The sequence below is a fragment of the Mastigoproctus giganteus genome, chromosome 7 (assembly GCF_048544385.1).
Source record: "Mastigoproctus giganteus isolate SK-2022 chromosome 7, ASM4854438v1, whole genome shotgun sequence".
In the NCBI taxonomy this organism is placed as follows: Eukaryota; Metazoa; Arthropoda; class Arachnida; order Uropygi; family Thelyphonidae; genus Mastigoproctus; species Mastigoproctus giganteus.
Genome location: NC_143581.1, coordinates 79,055,124 through 79,076,329, shown reverse-complemented (window position 1 = coordinate 79,076,329; position 21,206 = coordinate 79,055,124). Strand labels below are relative to the sequence as shown.

At 37.8% G+C, this 21,206-nt stretch overlaps 1 protein-coding gene across 3 annotated transcripts in view; it reads left to right on the top strand.

The window, feature by feature from the left end:
* The window catches only part of LOC150083015 (uncharacterized), a 487,383-nt gene that overhangs the window by 54,482 nt on the left and 411,695 nt on the right, over window positions 1-21,206 (top strand). For 2 of the 3 annotated variants that reach the window (XM_090377743.1, XM_090377741.1), the window contains exon 2: window positions 2,796-3,418. In XM_090377743.1, coding sequence (XP_090233869.1) covers window positions 3,175-3,418 — 244 coding nt within the window. In that variant the 5' untranslated portion in view covers window positions 2,796-3,174. Of the gene's footprint in view, window positions 1-2,650; window positions 2,711-2,795; window positions 3,419-21,206 lie in introns of those variants that run through there. The other variant, XM_090377742.1, reaches the window with a different exon arrangement.

Here is a 21,206-nt window from a genome sequence, read left to right as displayed (position 1 = left end):
GATCAGAAACCATTAATGTATTTCGTGGTATCATGTGGATCCGAACATGCGGCGTGAGTAACCCTGTACCGACAACTGACCAGTCGGCTACGGTCATACCATCGTGTCAGGAAACTTACTTTTGCAAAAATGGGCGCGCGCACACAGCACGAGTGGCATGAGGTGAGATGCTTTTGACACTGAGACACTGACATGCCCGTCTGTCTTTGTGGCGACTGTAATACCTAATTGAAATGATTACATGGAATGGTCTCGGTTGTTGACTTTGGCACCAGTGTTGTTGGTTGCTTTAGTAAAAGTAAGGTTGTTGCATTCAAGAGCACTAAACAAAAACATTCAACTTCATAATAGTAATAATGGCCAATTTTGCTTTTAAATAGCATAAATAATAATATAAAAAATGATATATACCGGTATATATACTGGAATAATATATACCGGTATATATACTGGAAATATATATATACCAGTATAAAAAATAATATACTGGAAACTGACGAATTAATAAAATAATTTAAAATATAATAAAACGGCGATTAAAATAATCACTGGCCTAAGCCTAAAGGACTGCTTAGTTGTTCATTTGTTCTTGCTTCAGATTTCAAAATTTGGTAAATCAGATTGGATAAAACTGTTCCTAAGGTAAGACAAGAATACTGCAATGACTATTACTGATGGGTATCACTGCGATGAGAAGGCGACAGTCAGTGCGCCCCCCCCAAACGATAATTCACATTATCACAAACACGAATAATTAATAATCTTCCTTTTTAATTTTATTGGCAATGCCAAGTGGGTTACTGAAGTTACTTGAAATAGAGCATCGAGGTAGAAAAGAACAAAAAAGAAAAACAGGCCTGGATATGTAAATTGCGTGTATTCTTTGTGTGGGATAAAATAACGCATAACAGTGTCTCCCGTCATGATGGGAATCGAACCCGAGAATTTTCAACATGGCATAGCGGTTGCAACCACTAAGCTGGCCGGGAGAGCAGCTACCGAGGAGTGAAAAGCATCGGCTCGAGTCACACGCATCACGGCTGGAGTGGTGTACATACAATATTTGAAGTGCTGCAAGCCCAGCGTAAGAACCTTTTCAAGGTTAATCGTTCATTTGAAGTTTGGGAAAATTATAAAAATATTTAGAACACAAAAATTATTCATTAAATTAGTTTCATTGAAAAGCCTGCTCGTCCCCTCATATTTTTCCGTGATTCGATTCTCGTATAGTTGTCAGAAAGTTATTTGATTCCTGCGTATAGTCACCCAATTTACAGAAGGAATTATTCTCTTCTGACATGAGTGAAACATTTCGGAGGAACTTTGTGGGATGGAAATAACAACCACATTTTCTGAAGCTTAAATATGCCATATCAGATAACCGCATGACCTTTCTGTCTGTTACACAACAATGCTAGCTTTCTAAAGCACCCTTTTGTCCATCATGATTAATATTATTACAAAGTCTACACTGAATCATACATTTCATTAAAGCAAACTTTTATTATTCTTATTTGCTAAATATAAGTCCTTCGTGCTAATCTCCCATTCAGTTTTCTATTAGTCAATGATGACAGTTTTTCTTATTAACGTAAACTATTTCGGAAAAAATAAATTAAATTAGATTATGGGGAAAAATCAAGCTTTGGACATCAGTTCGCAATACTTTCAGTTAAAGATTTATGTATGTATTATCAGAAATAATATTAAAATTTACGAAGTAATAAAATAATCTTGTTTCATGTTTCCTTTCTGTTGCGACTATCCAATAAACAGCTTTCTTGTGACTAGGAGGGAGTCTCGAACTACATTCTAGAATTTTTCGTGAAAATGAGTAAGGTAACTAACTCATCAGCTGTTGTTAATAATTTGAAAGTGAATCGTCATTATCCCGCAGTAAGATCACTGCAATCAATCACGCGTCTTAAGCTTTTTTGATATTATTGGAATTTTGGTATAATGAATGAGAAAATGAGAAAGAATTATTTTCACAACAATTATGTGTTTTTCTGAAAAAAAAAAAAAAACATAGTTTGGCTATTTAACTTACGGTAAATGATACGTAAAGAGCCTAAAATCTGTCTTTTAAGATGATAACCACCATTCGAGTTGCTTATCATAGGAATTTCCAATTATATTTCTTAAAACAAAGCTAATAACAGAGCAGCTTATAACGTTAATTTTAAAAAACGTTCCAACTTTATTTCAAAGATTTATGATTACGGAACGTTTTGTATAGCAACAAATATTTTTATTTTCAGTCGCAATACACGAAAGGCATTGTTAAATGTATCGCTAATATCAGTCATAAGTGATATTATACGCGGGTGAGTCAGAACTTACACCGTGGTATGAATCATTTTCCTCGACTTCATAGTACGATTGCCACCGTGAACGACATGGCATTCGGCCAAAACCGCGCCGGGGCAGTCGGCCAGTGCAGCTGCCAGGTAAGAACTAACCCCCGTTCTACGTTCAAGAACGGCGCTGCCAAAGTAGACAAAAATATTGACGGGAAAGTTCACTAATGTTAAAGGGGTGCATGAAGTTACCAGAGAAGCTGATATCCGTATAAGGCATCTTCCTACTTAAAGAACGGGCATAAAAGAAGTCTAGTGCTAGTTCAATGTGTTGTTGCACAATGCGTAAAGTACACACAAATGAGAACCACACTACAGATACGTCGTGATAAATTGTCGACTGCAAGCTGGTAAGAAAAAAAATATATATAAAAAAGTTCATAAAGTATAGTTGATATTCATCTGAATTTAATTGAGCCTTGTTTGTTTCTGCAGGACGGTATTGGTGGCAACTCGGACCGGACCAGAGATTGGCGTCTTCCTGCCCCGCCTGAGGACCAACCAACCAGACCAGTATCGCCTGGCCTGCCGCCGACCGTGCGTGACGTACTGGGGATGTCCGGTTTGGCTGCCCCCGCATGATACTACTTCGGCGACACACATGTTGAACGACGTGTCTACAAAGACTGAAGTCGAAGCACCCCACTGGAACTTAACGCGATGTAGCGTATTTCGCCACTCCGAAGACCGACAGTGTCGGATTCGCTGCACAATGCTATCCTCGCTATAGTTGTGCTCCGCATGGATGTTCTTCGCGGACTTTTTTATTTCGTGTCGACGTCTATCTACAGGCTGAGCAACTACCCGAACGGCTATGGACGGCCGCTACGACTTCACTTTAGACCGTTCGCGGCTGCTAGCTAGCGCGGGTGTTCATCCGGCGCATGCCTGGGACATGGAAGCGTCGGCGACGCATCAACACCCCACGCAGTTGCGGACACCCTTCTCCGAGCTAGGTCGGACTGCGGCTGGTATTACTCAGACGGTAGCAGCAACCGAGCCCTCGTCGATGTCCGCGTATACGCGGTATCTTCAGGCGCAGCTTCCTCTTGCAGCAGGTGAGTACACTTTTATTTAAGCGTCAACAAATATTTATTCCGAATGAGGTTAATATTACAGCAAACTGATACGTAGTTATCATTATTCATTAACATATAAAAGCGAGTTAAGACAGCAAAATTCAAATGTCAGCACTTTACTTTGTTAGATATTTCTACTGAATACATAACTAAAACTTTGTTTTGAAGCAGCGCGCTAGATAAACGTTTTGATATTTCATTATCGCTTGTTAAGAAAAACAGATCAAGGAATGCATATTCAACACAACTAAATGCATTTACAAGACAATAGATAACTGTTTTCTAAATGGAACATATGAATAAATATAATTGTCAGGTATAGAAATACTTAATTTCTTCCAAAGTAATCGACGAATATTACGTGTAGATTGGGCTTGACTCTAACTGGGCCGAAACACACAAAGAATGCAATCCGTTTGATAAGTTTGCATTTCAAAATTTAAAAAGTTTTTTAATGGAGTTTGAATATCAAAATCAACGAAAACTTCCTATAATGTTTGCACGTGTTGTACTTTTGTCAAAAAATATATTTAATCTTGTTTTGGTTGCTCCGATTGTTAATATTTTTCAATTCGAACACTGGATGAAGGTATGAAGGTATGCAGGGTTTTTTTTTTTTTTTGGGGGGGGGGGGTTGTAGTGCCATTTATTTCAACATTTCTTCAGGACTTAGGATGGTCACTTTGCTGGATTTGTTATTGTTATCAGTTTCGGTGAAGACCAGCAGACATTATGCCTAATATTTCTCCAGCATGATGAAATGTTTGTGTACAATTATTTAATTACAGCTTCACAATGAACACAATTGAATATAAATAGTACAGTATAAAGCAAGGGTTCTGGAACTGTGGGTTGCGAGCAAATTAGAGAAGGGATCGCAATTTTTTTTATTTACCTCTATATTTTTAAACGTGAATGCGTTTAAGCACTAGTGTTAGCACCATTCCAAATAAATAAACAAATAGTGACTTGTTTTATTTACAATGCAATGGCGTATTTATAATGTTGTAAGGCTTCTATCAATGTTTTATTTGAAATTTCATTATTAAAAGTGAGTGGTATACTGTGGCCGCCATAGCCGAGTGATCATGGTACAAGCTCGCCCGACTGCTAAATATAATGCTGTTTCTTGTATTCTATCTTGTGAACTCCTCTGACGGTGTGGCCATCCAGGAGTATACGAAAATATATTTGTTTATTGCGACAAACACTAACCTGTAAGGCCGCCGTAGCCTAGTGGTCAGGCGCGCGGGTGCATAAGTACACGTGCCTTGAGTGACCGGGGTTCAAGCCCCTGACAGCTGAATACGGTGCTGTTTCTTGTATTCTGTCTATCTTGTGAACTCCTGTGACTGTTTGGTCGTCCCGGAGTATATAAACAGAAAATTTATTTATTATTTAAATGCAATGATCAGTTTTATTTATGCGTGGGGTGATCGCACAGATTCCGTTATCATTTTAGAGTAGCGGTATCGCAGTTTGAGAACCCTTGTCATAAAATATTAAGTGATAATAGCAAATATCTTTCTTTTTTTTGTGTATTACTGTGGTATTTCACCCATTTAAAAAAAAAAAAAAAAATAGCAAGTTCTATTGTAAAATGTCTATACATTCAGAACATTCTCATCATTTCGCTAGTCGAAGTTAAAGGCCGAAAACATTTTTAACCTCAATTTTATCCTATAAATAACAGTTACAGATCCCACTACAATAGTTAGGTAACAGCACTAGGAGGATTTACATTTATGTTACGCTTTTAATCATCTGGTAGATTTTGTTTGGATCTCAAGTACCTCGTTAAATCAATATTAACAATTGTGATAGTTTGCATTATTTTATTCTTAGACGATTAAGAACCGATGATGAAGGCCAAGCATCATGTGGAGAATTAAACCAATAGTCACCTTGAAGTGGCAATAATTGTAGGCACCTTTAATCCATTAAATTCGATGACCTTTACTGTCATAATTAGCCTTGACTTCAGACTGTTCGTACCTTGTTTCTGCCTTCTTAAATACCAACTATGTTAACATTTAGTTTTAAGACCTTCAGTTAAATACCAACCTTAAAGACCTTTTTAAATACCAACCAAATGTTAACATTAGTTTTCAAGACTTTCAGTTCATTTTAAGATTGAAATGCATATGGGCTAACCATACAGAGCTTTCTTACAACACACGTTTTCGTTTGTTAATTTTATCACTAAACTGACGTAATATCAATTAGCCTTATCCTTTGTCCAACAGGAAATTCTATCCACTTTTCCTAAAATGCTAAAAAAAAAAAAAAAAAGCTACACATCTACCTGAAAAAGTATGACCTACATAATAACAAGTGGATACTTGTGATATCATAGACACGCCTTAAACTGTAGGACTTTTATTTGTAAGTCTATTATTATTTTGTTAACTTCAGTTTATGTATTAAGAAAAAATAGCGAGTTTGACAAATACTACTAAAATACTGTATATTTCAACATATAAATAGACCTTATAAAATCCCAAGTTTGGGTTAAAAAGATATGAATATATATATATATATATATATATATGCTCACCTTTTAAAAGCTAAGAATTCATTCTTCATCAGGCGAAAACTTAACAAGGAATTCGTCAGGGGTTACGTATTCAAAGCCAGCCTCACACTTTACGCATATAGTTTTAATAAAGGCAATATCACCTATCGGTTTGGTCTCGTGACTTTCTAATTAAAGGAATACTGGAATTCTTTCCAGTTTACTGTAATAAAATGTCGGGATCAGTGATGAGTTTGGTTTATGCGAACCGGTTGTTAAAAGTTTTTTTATGCAAAGAAGAATGTTATCTTCTTTGTTTCAGATGTACATATTTTAAATTCGTTTAATTAAGCAAAACTTTTGTCTTCTTATGAAGAAAGGTACAAAAAATAGTGTGTTATATCCCTTAAATTAGAACTTTTTATAGAGCGCCTGTTGTTAAGCTTTTGGCAGTTCACCACTGGTCACAATCCAAACTTTTAGAAGAGAAAGAACGAGTGAATTAGAAAGTAGGCAGCGGTTTTTAATGCAGATTTTGCTGTAATTATATCATTAAGCAAGATGCGAAATATGAGGAAAAAATAGTGGGTCCAATTATACGATTAAATATAATTCAGCACTAACTTTCAAGAGAGAAAACAAAAGTTGATTTATCCTTAATATATAGTAGTAGCTATAGTGGATATAATTTTATTTGATTAATTAAACACTTGCCGAATGTATATCTGCATAAGTTAATTATACCATCTGTAAGACAATGACATAATTTTGGATGAATCGATGCGCCGACAGATTTTTTTTTTTTAAGGTAAACTGAGTGAGTGGATTACCTGAAGCAGAAGTTCTTTGCGTTAAGTAAAGATAGGTCAAATCATACATGAATGCTCATCCTTCACAAATCTGTTTATAATAATTAGTATAATCATTATACTCAATTACTGGTGTATTAATAGTTAAAATCTGATATTTCTTTCATGAGCGTGACAGTTTCTGAATTAAGAAGCACAAGAGATTATTTCAAGTGGAGAAAAAGTTACTGCTCAGATCCGCTTCCTTCATTGTACAATATAACGACAGTTGTCACCGCGGCTGTCAGAAACGAAGTGGACGTTGTATGCTCCTCTACCCAGATCTTCCTCAACAGCGGACAGCCACACGCGGTCGAACAGCAGGGCCGTACCCCCAAGCATCCAGCAAGTTAAGCCTGGTGGTACAACAACCTATTTGCTGACGTGAAGACAATATGCAGATTTCCATGATGATTCTGGGTTTTAAAAGCCAACAGTGGGACGAACTGGCGCCTTACTACCAACAATAAATTCTAGGAGCCAGGCGCCACATTATTAATACTTGCTTTGTCTTCATGAAGGCAGTACAAGTACAGTATTCTTCAATTTACGCAGGAATCTGTTTTGAGGAGGACAGCAAACCCTTTTACTCCATAGTTCTAATATTCAGATATACATGATAATTGGGAGGATGCTGCCAGTTCGAACTTTAATAAGTGCAATACTGTAATATGGCTTAGTAAAGGCTGCTAGGAAATTCTTGCATACAGTTGTTCATCAGCGAACTGGCAGATCCTACATAATATTTGATTTTTTGATTTGGTAGTTGTTGGCGCATCGGCTTCTGTGGCCATATTGCACCTCCCAAGGTTTTTTCAGAACTTTGATCCAAGCCCGAGGCGGGAATCGAACCCGCGACCTTTGGGTTGCCGGGCAGGTACTTTACCCACTCGGCTAGCCCGGTCGGCATAATATTTGAAACCGCACACGTGAAGTGTATATAAGTTAGATAGCAGGCTTTGAAGAGGATTTCAATTCTTTTAGTTTTCTGTTTTGTAGTAACAAATTGCGTATTAAACTATACTGGAAGAGGTACATAATTGGTTAAGTCTAGTTTAAACTGCTGCTGCTGAAAGGAATTTAATTTCAAAATGTGAAGGGGAAAAAAAAAGATTGAAACAGAAATTCATACCGTAAAGGCCATTTTTATTTTAAAAAATTCTATGTATCCTGGAAAGTTTAATGTGACATGCTACAAGCTTTATTACACGAAACCAAAAATATAACTATAACCTCGATTTCTGTATCCCCCCCCCCCCCGCCTTTATTTTGAGCGTCCACCTTATCAGGGCCAAACTTACACAGTTGTCTGGGACCCATAAATCAGTGTTTTCAGCTTCATTATTTGAAAATTTCCTTCTGAATTGTTTTCTGTGGCGACTTAAGTACGGCTATTTTGTCTACATATGCTACCACAAAATACGGTAATGTTCTGGCACTATCTATACCGTACTCATGTGGCCGCATTCTGGTAAAAACAAGAGAACAAAAATGCAGTACTTCGCATTTGTCAATATTAAACTTCGATTGCCATTTCTCACCCAATATACCCATTTATGGATCCCGGTATTATAACAAAGCAAATTAAAACTAATATAAACCTCGAGCAGGGGACCTCTTCGAGGATTTCGTGAGGTGGGGCAGCAGAATATGTAGTTTCGCCTCTGGAATGGACGCTGGTCAGATTCATTTTATAAAGCTTTACTTGTCGGCCTTTTTTGTCAGGGGAGGGGGGAAATTAAGTCTTGCCCGCACAGTAAAAAATACCTTGGACTGCTACTGAGTACTGTACAAATGGCACAAATACATATAAATAAATTTGAGACTAATCAAAAATATTTTAAGGTTAAGGACGTCCGTATTAATAAATTGATCTTGTTGAAGAACTAACCCAGAGGTTCCTAAACTACGTCCGTTGAAAATAAAGACGCACAACAATTAAGTTTCATCTGCATATACAGTATATGCTGCTTTTATGGTGGCTTGATAAATAAGGACTAATCGGCAGAACTAAGGGAAATGGTGTACAGAAATAAAGAGCATGAAAACTCTAGCTCTGACCAAAGAAGTTTTGCAAGGAAAAAAAATTAATATTAAACTTAAAACCGAAAGGAGTCTCATAGATAAAGTAAGTTTTTCATTAATAAGAACGGAGACATTTTGGTAATTTGCGGTGTGATTTGTAATTACAGTACAGTGGTTACCGGCTAATTCGTAAATGATATCATTTGGTATCGCGAATTATTGTCATCCATAAGTGCAGTATGTATATATTGAATCTAAAACTTGGGCCATAAATTGATCAAATTATAACGATATTCAAAGAACTTAATACAGTATGGCTAAACGGCAACATGAAATACTCAGTTTTGTGGAGACTACAGCTTTAAAAAAATAATAATCGAGACGATCACGCGCATATTGAAGGAAAACACCTATCTCCGAATTCATGTGTCAGAGAAACGAGAAATAGACAGATCAGATTGTCAATAATAAACGAAACATCCAACATCTTATTATTTTTTTAATACTGAACAAAAAAGAAAAACAAGTAGTCTTTATTAAAGTGACTTCTACAGATTAGACTTCGAGAAAAACTAGTTTCCTTGAGAATAAATAAATAATAAAAATAATAAGAAAAAATAAATAAATAATACGGTTGTGGGGGGGGGGGGGCGAACCAAAGGTTGAAAATTGTCGAAAATACGTTTAATATCAGTCATCTGATCAAAACACACACACACAGTAGTCGCCGTAAGTCATATCGGATATTTCAGCTCGCATGCCATGTATATACAAAGGGTACTAGGAAAGTTTTGCAATATGACGCAACAATGAATCACAGGAAGCTGCTTGTTGCTGCATGTTGAGACATGTTCATACGTCCATAGTAGCCGCCGCGCCAAGTCGATGGGCTCAGTTATTCATTAGTAGTGAGAGTGTAAAGTGCTTGCGATGGCATCGTGGTCACGAAATGAGATAAGGACAGTTTTGCGGTATAATTTTGTGCGTGGTTTAACCATAGACCAGTGCTTAGAAGAAATGACTCTTGCACTAGATGATGATTGTCCACATCGTACAACGATATTCAGGTGGTATAGAGAATTCCAAAGGGGAAATTTCACTCTGGAGGATTCTGAGAGGCCGGGAAGGCCACGAACGTCAGTTACGGAGGAAAACGTTACTGCTGTGAGGAAAATGCTTGACGAAAACAGGCGAGTGACCTACCAACAGATAGAGGATACTTTGGGCCTAAATGCACCAGCAATTCGTTCGATTCTGCAAGATCATTTGCACATGAAGAAACTTTGTTCTCTCTGGGTGCCGCATCAACTGACTGAAGAGCAGATGACACGATGTGCGACTTGGTGCCGGGAGATGTTAAAAAAGTTTGATAAGGGACAATCTCGGTATGTGAACAACATCGTGACAGGTGACGAGACTTGGCTGTACTATTACGATCTGCCGACCAAGGCTCAAAACAAAGTTTGGGTCTTTGATGATGACGACACACCCGTAATTGTCAGAAAATCCCGATCTGTAAAGAAGAAAATGATAGCTGTATTTTTCAAATCGAGTGGAATTGTGGAACGTGTCGTTTTGGACACGCAGAAGACAGTCACAGCTAAGTGGTATACTGGACAATGCCTGCCTAAAGTCATTGGATCTATGAAGAACCTGTGGCCAAAGTCAAGAATGGACACCTGGTACCTCCATCACGATAATGCTGCAGCTAACCGCGCCAAAGCCTGCACCGAATATTTGACCACGACAGGACTGAAACTTCTCGAGCACCCTCCCTACAGGCCCAGACCTTGCTCCCTGCGACTTTGCACTGTTCCCGCATGTGAAAATGAAGCTAAAAGGGAGGCGGTTTTCCAGTGATGAGGGCCTTCTACGGGCTTGGGACAACGAGTGTGCTTTACTCCCTAGTGAAACTTGGCAGAACTGGTTTAAAGATTGGTTTCGGAGGATGGAGAGGTGTATTGAATGTAGAGGAAATTACTTTGAAAAAATTAAATAAACAAAGCTGTATTGCAAAACTTTCCTAGTACCCTTTGTATCTGCCAGTGAACACACTTGTATGAACATAATACATAACAATATACAAAAGATTCCATAGAAGAACAACACACAAAAAAAAAAAAAAAAACCAGGTGAAAAGTTCCTACTCAAATAACAAATCAGCGCAGCTACTGTACGGTACTGAACATTTATCTTTACTTTGTATTTTGCAATACGATTCAGCTTGCAGTGCTACTAACCTGTAGTATACAATGGAATCATCATCAAGAAAATGTCTAAATGCCTGTATTAATACAAACAGTATTGACAAATGTTTAATAATCATTGTGCTAGTAATTAACCCGCTTCTATCCTGTGATTTCACATCGGATTCTAGTTTCTATTTCATAATTTTACAGCAGTGAGATTATTAACTGTAGCTGTTACTGCGATAGCAAATAAAAAAAAATCACTGAATACCAGATGATTATTTATCACTGATGCAGTTCATAACTTCCTAACCAATTCCTTTTGATAGTGTTGGCTTCATTTTTTATTTATTCAGTATTTTGGTACTTGTAGCTTTTAAATTAGTAGAAAAATAACTAGGATTACAGATGACTCTGAGGCTTCTAGAAATTCATAGTGTTTTGTGGCAGGCGCCACCGGTGGTTTCCCACATCTGCGCCATAGTACTTTGTGAAGAAATACAAAATTTCTGTAAAAGCCAGAAAAAGTGTCAGAGTAGTGTTATGTTCTGTTATGTCACTGGCTTCTTGGCCTCAGGACCCCTAATGGGACCCCGCGTTGCCTGCCACCACCACTGGGAGGCTACCCACAATACTCTGGCTGGCCTCTACCAGGGTCGCCTGAGCTTCCTGACAGGACCAAGTTAAAAAAAAAAATTCAGCAGAATCTTGCAATTATGTGTACAGCTCTACAGCGTTGGATCCATATACATACATCCTTCCCCAACTACGAATTTCAGATAACGCAGATGTATATTTGTACATAGTTTTTTTTTTTTTTTTTTTTTTTTTTTATATGTATGTAGTTCCTGCTTATGGGCAATGCCAGATTTAGGCAGTCTGGAAGGACACTGGTACACATGTTTCGAAAAAAATAAATAAATAATACGGTTGTGGGGGGGGGGGGCGCGAACCAACACTGAGTCAGTTGTTCTGAGATCCCAGCGACCACGAGGACATCAAAGTAACTGTGCCACTGCACCCTCGGTATATCCGTCTTGCCAGTGCAGAGAAAGCAGATATTTGTTTACTCTTGAAACTCATATTGAACTCATAAGTATCATATATTCGAAGAGTCACTAGTAATTTTCTTTTCAGTCTGTATTAGAAAACGTCTTAACTCATCGCATTTTGCATTAGTAAAAATGTAAGTCATCGCGGTCCGCAGTGGCTATCTCAAGTAGGGGCTAAAGTTGCTATTTCCACCCTTATGATCAAAATCATGTGGATTTTTTTTTTCTGCTATACGATGATTAAAGCTTAATGATTCCCCAGAACACTGCTTTAGCCCACCTTTAGAAAATCCTGATTTCTTGGAAAACTAATTTAGCTTCAACTTTAAGAAATCCTGGACCACCACTGGTGGTTTTTGGCATAAAATTAATAAAAGATCAAATAAATATTATAACATCTTTGTTTACGTTTAGTCACGCCGTACAAGGAAGCCCAGACTTTTTATAAAGAATTTTATTACAGAATTCAAAAGAAAGGTGCACTCAGTTTTATTAATGCCATTTTTTTTTTTTAATGCCCCACATCAAATTAAGGGAACTTGGAAAAATCAAAATAATTAACTTCTCTAAACATCCAATAAGTGCTAAAAGTGTGTGCGTGTGTGTGGTTCCATCAGCTTATTCTTGTCTTTCTTATTTTATTGTCAACCATATCACGTTTTTATGTTGTACAAATGAAATTTACTGGGTTTTTTTTTGTCATATTTTTATTGGTATAATTTTGCTCATAACCCTCCATAAGGAGGACCTTAGTCTTGCTATCCGCAGTTTTTGGCGAACATGATACTTTTTAGGAATGTATCTCTTCACCACCCCCCTGCGGTTAGCTAGGCATTTCTGTACAAACTGATCGGCACCCAACCTGACAAAACAAAGGAAACCTTTCAATCACTGTTAATGTCACGGTTACCTGTTTTGATTGGTAGTCACATTATACTACTGTATATAACACGACCCAAAATAATCTCCTTTGTTACTGAAAAATTTTGCCCGAAAATTCGGACTTTGACCAAAGATGAAAGTCCGAAATATCAACACGTTTCACTTTATTTAGCAATATTACCGCTCTGATACACTAAATCCTATTTAATAGATCGCATTAGTTGGTCAAACCCGTTTGATAATTCCATTTGAGTACCCTTTTTCCATTAAGACTGAAATACTGTACTGTATATTAGTCTCTCCGAATATAGTAAATACTGTATGTTATCCAGGCAGCCTTGCGGGGATGGGAGGTATCTCCTTTAATGCCCTTGTTTAAAAACCCGGAAAGTGAATAAAGCAATAAATCCTCTGTTTCCCTTTTCGCACTGTCTGATTACCAATTTCTAAACAAGACAACAGAGAGGAATATTACTATACAGTATTCTGAATATAGCAAATGGGTAGGTGAAAAAGTGGCCTTTTTTTTTTTTTTTTTTTTGCCTAATGCTGAATAAACTTGCTTTCTTGTATCATATGCCTATGCTAATGTTACAACCTTGAATGGCTATCTGATATATTCCCCTTATGCCTTTATTTAAAAATTGGAAAAGTGAGTGAAGGAAGAAATTATCATTGCTTCCCTTATCTCACTGTCTGATTATCTCTTTCATACTTATTAACAAGTGCATGGGCAGAACATAGAGACTATGTTACCCAGACAACTTTTCGGGATAGCAGCTATATCCCCCTATGTCCATGTTTAAAAATCGGAAAAGAGATTACCGGACAGTGAGAAAAGGGAAGCAATGAATTTAACTTTTCTGATTTTTAAACGAGGTCATAGGAGGATATGGCTGCTATTCCCGCAAGGCGTCTGAGTAACATATTCAGAATACAGTTGTGCCCTGGTATCCGCTGATTCAGTTACCCGCGGTTAACCACGGAAAAAAAAAAAAAAAAAAAAAAAAAACGAACGAAAAAACTTAACACGCACTACTCGCGCGTCCAATACGATGCTTCCCTTTATTTTTTACGATGTCGATTTTAAATCGAATAGCTTCCCTTTATTTTTTACGATGTCGATTTTAAATCGAATAGCTTCCCTTTATTTTTTACATTGTCGCGTATGGTTTGATCACCAACGTTATAATGGTTCTTTAGAGATTTAACGGATGCACCGTTTTTGAATAACTTTTGAATAATTTGAAGTTTTTGTTTAATTTGAAAGCACAACTCTTGCGTTTGCCCATCATTTTCGCGATTTCTAAACAAAAGGGAAAAAAAAGTTACTATAAAAAAAAAAAATTCAGACATCCCTGACATAAATAACGAAACAAAATTTGTCCTTTTGCGACGGAACACAACAAACGACGTGACGCACTAAATCAAACTAAACATTTGGTCTTGAAGTGTCCCGGTTAATCCAATCGCAGTAAATAAATCGAGAGTCTGCTATACTTTATGATTACCGTGTTTAATGTTGTTAATGTCTTACTGTGTGTTTAATTTATCAATTAAAATTTATTATACGCATGTATGTACAAGAAAATCACGTTATATATGGGGTCAGCAGGTGTTCGCTTATATCCACGGTATTGGAACGTATCTCCCCGCGGATACGGGGGTCTTACTGTATATTGAATAAGGTATTCCGTATCTGTTTATATGGTTTATACTAAGATTATTGCTATATTTAATATCACTCATATACCACATGAAATTAATAAAACTGTATGGTTTATTAAGCTATTCGGCTAACTATTATACACTAGTGTGCAAAACTTAAGGACCGACACTATTTCTAAAGGTTTCAACCACAAAATTTTTACTTAAGGTACTCTTTACTGATGAGAGTAGATTCAGCCTCAGCAGCGATTCTGGATGTCAGCTAATCTTGCAAGAGGTTGGCACCCAGTATCACCCCACAAACATCACTGAAAGGGATTAATATGGCGGTCAAGGTGTTCTCGTCTGGGGAGGCGTTATCTTGGATGGATGTACAGAACTCCAGATACTGGAAGGCGGTACTGTAACCGGTGCATGCTACTATACTGAGGTAATCCTTCCCCATGTGAGTCTGTTCCGAGGTGGCATTGGCCCCGAGTTCATGTTTATGGATGATAACGCCACACCCCATCGCACTGCAGCTGTTGATATTCTTTTGGAAAGTGAGGACATTTTCGTATGCATTGGCCTGTCCATTTTCCTCTGATCTAAATCCCATCGAACACTTATGGGATGCTCTGGGGAGACTCCTAGTGGCACGTCCACACCCACCAGAAAATGTTCACCAGCTGAAGATGGCACTGACAGAGGAATGGACGATGTTACCACAAGAACTTAACAACATTGTTCTAAGTACAGACAGGCAGTGCAAATCTGCATCAACATTACAGGTGGCCATATCTCCTACTGAGGACCACCTCTTCCCTTTGTTCCATCTTTGGCACTGATGCATCTGTATCATTGCAGCCAGTGCTATGTTGCCATTTTTGATTAAAGTTCCTCTGTACAGTTTTTTGTTTCCGTTGTTGTGTAGGTGTTGTTTCTGTCATCATTTCTGTACTTCACAAGGTTCCTTTGGTATGCTTTTCCCATATCCAGGCCACTCCTATGAGAAGCTACAGGAAAACCTGATTGATTGGTTCTTAAATTTTGAACACTGGTGTACATTAAGGTGATGTTTCGGGCATTATACTGGTACCCATCATCAGACCATGCCGCTGACAGAATCCTCTTGCTGATGCTCCCAGAAACCACATGTGCATACTCTTCCCTAACTATATTAGGTGGTTTATACTGTTTTTATTTATTTACTGTTTATGTTTCTATAATTTGTTTTTACTTTTGACTTTGTGTAGCCCAAAGTCCAAGTAAGGTTACACAAAATTGCTATTGCCTTGCTTTCTTTCTATACGAATAGGATAGCATGCTAAGGCTGATTATTGAATTACGAAGACTAACCTCAGACCTAAATGGTAATGGAAGTAAAATTATAGTTCCATTACCATCGATGACTGGTGGAATTTCTGAAGTCCTCTTCAGTTGAGGCTGTAGTTAGCTGATCTCATGCGAATGAGTAAGGCTTCCCCATGAGTTATTCTGACCTTTTCAGCCGCATAATGCACACATAACACAAAATGGGCAATACTATCTAAGTCACTGATGCTCCTAAAATTAGCAACACCTGAACCCAAAATATCATCAATGAACCACTTCTCTCAAAGCAAAATGTTTTGCCAAGGCTACATATAAAATTGGGACTATGGGCATAAAGAGGGAGGCTGAGATGTGGGGGGAGATACTGCAGTAAACAGAATGTGGGAATAACAGTAAGCTACTGTTGGTGTTCGAAAAGGAATTTGTGAGCATAAAGGAGAAAAGGGCACATTACCATTTGTTCTTAAATACTGACTGCTGAATGTTCAAAAATATATACGAGTAATTGTTGGAGATTTTCTAACCTCTCACAGAAGGAATGCTGGAAACTTGAGTTATTTGGTTATTTTTCAACATAATCCCCCCCCCCCCATCAACACTTTCTGACATGATCCACTAGGTTTCATAACCCGTTCAAATAAAATTTCAGAATTTTGACTCAAACAAGTTATTGACTACATCCATCACAGCATTTTCACAAAATACTGCGCAATCTCTTAACACATTGCTCGTCACCGCTTCTGATCTGCATTCAGTGCTTTATGGACCCACCTTGAAGAAACCTTCATTCCTAAATCATCCACCACAATGTTGTGAGTGAGCTCAATGTGCTTCAATATTATTCTGCGGTTTTGCATGATCAGGTCATGATGACATCCACATTTGCAGGTGTCAAAACGGTAACAGACCTTCCACTGCGGGGTGCACCTTCAACACTGTCTTGTCCATGCTTAAATTCTGCAACCCAGTTTTTGACAGTGGCATATGAAGGTCAAGATTTTCCCCTAATGTTTACTGTATGGCTTTGCAAATTTCTTTCGGCGCCATTGCCTTTAATTAAATGAAGGTATCCTAGGGACTTGCATCTGGTGAGTATGGGCTTCGCACACCTAGAGTCCTGAGCTGGATATCATTCTTCTTTCTTGGTGATTCCCTTCTACTTTTCTTTCTCTCTCAGGGTAACCTGGGGAATTTTTTTTTTTTTTTTTTTTTTTTGGCTGGTGCAGCATAAGCCTGAGGTTTCCTTGCACCATGTAGCTAATAATAATAATGACCTCAAGGGATGCTCGATTCTTTGTGCGATCTATATTAGGCTAAAAACCTTTCAACCCCTCTGTGTGTGTGTGTGTGGAAAAGAGACTTAAACGTATACAGGACGAGGATAATAAATGTTATGCAGTTCTGATTAAACTGAACAGCTAAGTTTTTAGAAAATGTAAAACTATTGAGTTTTATTAAATGTTCTATAAAATTATAGCTCAGTAATTGATAAGGAAATAACTATATTTACCTTTCACTTCTATTAATCACAGAAAAATAAATTTAATTTAAGAAAAAATCGAACACACGTAAAATGTAACACTGCCTAACTTTAAACAAATCTAATTTGTTTAAATTGAAGGAGGGGGAGTTAATCTTGTACTGAGCTTTTTTTTAAAACGAATGTAAGAATAGGGACTTATAGAAATTTTTACACACAAAATGTATAATAAATCAATATATGCAATACACACGCATAATTGCAGATATGGTGTCAAATAAATATGTGCATAACTCGAAACATGCGTTGTACGATAGCGCTTTATAGTAGGATGGGCTGTATTTCATAGGACAGAGCAAAATCAATTACACCGTTTAGATACAGAATCAGCATAATTTCATTTTTTTTTTTTTTTTTTTTTTTACTTTTTAAAAAAAAAAAAATGTATACCAGTACCAAAATTGAATTGCACCTGGGGCCTCTCATGTGCTAAATCTGCCACTGCTCCCACCAATGCAAAGATTATAATTTTTTAGAATGATTAATTTTATGGTGAAACAGAATTTCTCTAATTCTGTCTATCTTGTGAACTCTCAGAGGACTTCACAAGACAGACAGAATTAAAGAAACATCACCGTATTTAGCAGTGACAGGCTTGAACCCCTGGTTACTCAAAGCACATGCACTTATGCACCCATGTGCCTGACCACTCGGCTAGAGCAGTTTTATTTTTGCTTTTGTAAAGGTACTACAATGGTTTCAGACAGTTTTTTTTTTTTTTTTTTTTTTTTTTAAATTTTATCCAATGGAACAAACTGATGTTATCAACAGCAAATTCTAAATGGGAAAGGTTCAGGGAACTTTTACTGCCCTGAATGCTTTGGGCCTAGTAGAACAGAAATATAGATATGCAGAAAGCCTAATATTTACTAGGTTTTCTATACAAGAGATACTGTTCAAATAGTGGACATAAATGAATATCAGATGAACTGATAAATTTAATGGCAGAGAATAAAACCCACAAAGTACAAACTAGTCTGCAATCCAGTCACTAAAGGAGTTAAACTAAGGAACGTTACAAGAAGCCTTTAGCTAGAAATAGTAGCCAAATGCTTCAATTTGCTAGTTTTCTTAGCCTTCATACCAACTGAGGAATACAGTTCAAGACTTAGAGCTAAATGGATGTCAGATGAACTGTTAAGACACGTGGCAGAGAAGAAAAATGCATGGGATGCATATAAATTATCAAGTAAAACAGAAGCCTATGGTCACAGTCAGATCAAGGATTTATGGTGCCCCTAGGCTATATTGACTAATAGCAAAATGCAAAGATTTTAATTTTTTAGAATGATTAATTTTACACTTTATTTACTTGCATAAAGTAAATTATATGCAATATAACACTAAATTTACAATAAAAAATACTTTTCATAAAAGCTTCAAGGTTTAGGGGGCACTGGCCCCCCTAGGCTTCCAGGGCCTTACCCGAAAGCCAGCCCTGCCTTTGGTAAATATACACTAGTCTGAAAGCAAGTCACAAAGGATGTTAGGCAAGCCAAGGCAGATTATGAGGTTTCTGGCAAGTAATGCCAAGAAAGCAGCAAAGACTTATAAAACATCAGCCAAAAAAAAAAAAAAAAAAAAAAAAACCACCTCACCCATCCATACTCTCCAAAAATTTGTCTAGTTATTTCTTGCATTTATTCAAACCACCCACTTCCACAACAGCAGATGAGATGGAAGTTTGTTTCAACAATCAACCACATGCTGGCTGAAGGCAACTTCTATTCTGTAACTTTCCTTACTCAACTTGAATTTATGCTCTCATGTGTAGTCTCAGTAAGAGGAAGAATGCCATCAACATTTAGCTTACTCAATCCATTCAAGGCCTTAAACACCTCAATCAGATCTCCATGCAGGTGCCTAGTTTCCAAATGCTGCAATTTGTAAACTTCCTCACATCTATCCTGCAACCATCCTTTCTCAATTTGAATTTATACACTCTATACATGTGTGTAGCCTAAGCACGATGAAGAATGCCATCAGCAGCGATGCTTGCTCAGTCCATTCAAAGGATCCAATTGCTGCAAGACACTGCAATTTGCAGAACTGAAGCCTGTCTTGGTAAGATCACCCTTTCATTTCTTTCACCAGCGTTGGTGCCTTTCTCTGTACTCATCCCACTGTCCTAAAATGAAGCCTCCAGACCTGTATATAGTACTCAAGATACCACCCAACCATAACCTTATACAATGGGATAATCACTTCTTTGTCCCTACTACCAAAGTTCCTGACTGCACAATTACCCCATTGTAATGAGGTAATTGTGCAGTCAGGGGTAATTGTCCATTTTGTCAGGGTTAGGGTAATTGTCCATTTTATTTTTCACTGCCCTGAGTGTATTACCACACAGTTTGTATGTTAATGTGGGATTACTGCTACCCATATGCAGTATCTTCAGTTATAGCTCAGACACAGCATGGTTTTGTTAAGGGGAAGTCTTGCCTGACCAACTTGATTGGATACTATGATGCAGTCACAAAAGAACTGGATGCAGGGAATAACTTTGATATTATATACTTGGATCTTAGAAAGGCTTTTGATACTGTTGCACATGGAAGACTGCTACACAAATTGGAGCAGTGTGACACTGGAGGCAAATTGCTGCTATGGATAAAGGGGTGGTTGAGGGGGAGAAGACAGAGAGTGGTAATCAATGGACACTGCTCATCGTGGACTGATGTTATTAGTGGAGTCCCTCAGGGCTCAGTGTTGGGTCCATTATTGTTTTCTGTATTTATAAATGATATTGATGATGGTATATCGGGCTTAATGTCCAAGTTTGCAGACGATACAAAGGTTGGCAGGGTTGTCAAGGACACTACTGACACTATGCTGCTGCAACAGGATCTGGAAAGGTTGAGCAGATGGGCTGAGAGGTGGCAAATGAAGTTTAACATTGATAAATGTAAAGTACTACACATGGGAAACAGCAACCCCAGAGCAACGTATCAACTCTGTGGTACTACACTGACAGTGGTAGAGAATGAAAAACTTGGGGGTGGTTGTGCAGGCAGATATGAAGTTCTCTGAGCAGTGCAGACGGGCTGCAAGAGTAGCTCATGGAGTATTGTCAATGATATACAGGAATTTTTCCAGCAGGGATAAGGAGGTGATTATTCCATTGTATAAGGCGATGGTTAGGCCACACCTAGAGTACTGTATACAGGTCTGGAGGCCTCATTTCAAGAAGGATGTAGAGCTGCTGGAACGAGTACAGGGAAGGGCAACAAGATTAGTGAATGGAACAAAGGATTGCTCTTACGAAGAAAGGCTTAAGTTTTGCAAATTACAGTGTCTGGAGACTAGGCACCAGCGAGGTGATCTGATAGAGGTGTATAAAGCCTTGAATGGTTTAAGCATGCTTAATGCTGATGGGATTCTTCCTCTAGCTCAGAAAAATCATCTGAGAGGGCATAAATTCAAATTGAGGAAAGACAGATGTAGGATAGACGTGCGGAAATTTGCCTTTAGCCAGCGGGCGGTTGGTTGGTGGAACAGACTTCCATCCCTTGTGGTGGAGGTTGATAGCCTAAATAAGTTTAAGGCTCAGCTGGACAGGTATTTTGAACGAACAGAGGGGTGAAGTGGAAGTGGGTTTTTTTTTTTGGCTGATGCTGCATAAGCTTGCTTTCTTGAATCAAATGCCTCTACTAATGCTAATGCTAATCTTGCACTTGTCAATGTTCAACTGCCATTTCTCACCCCACTGTCCTAATTTGTTTAGATCCTGT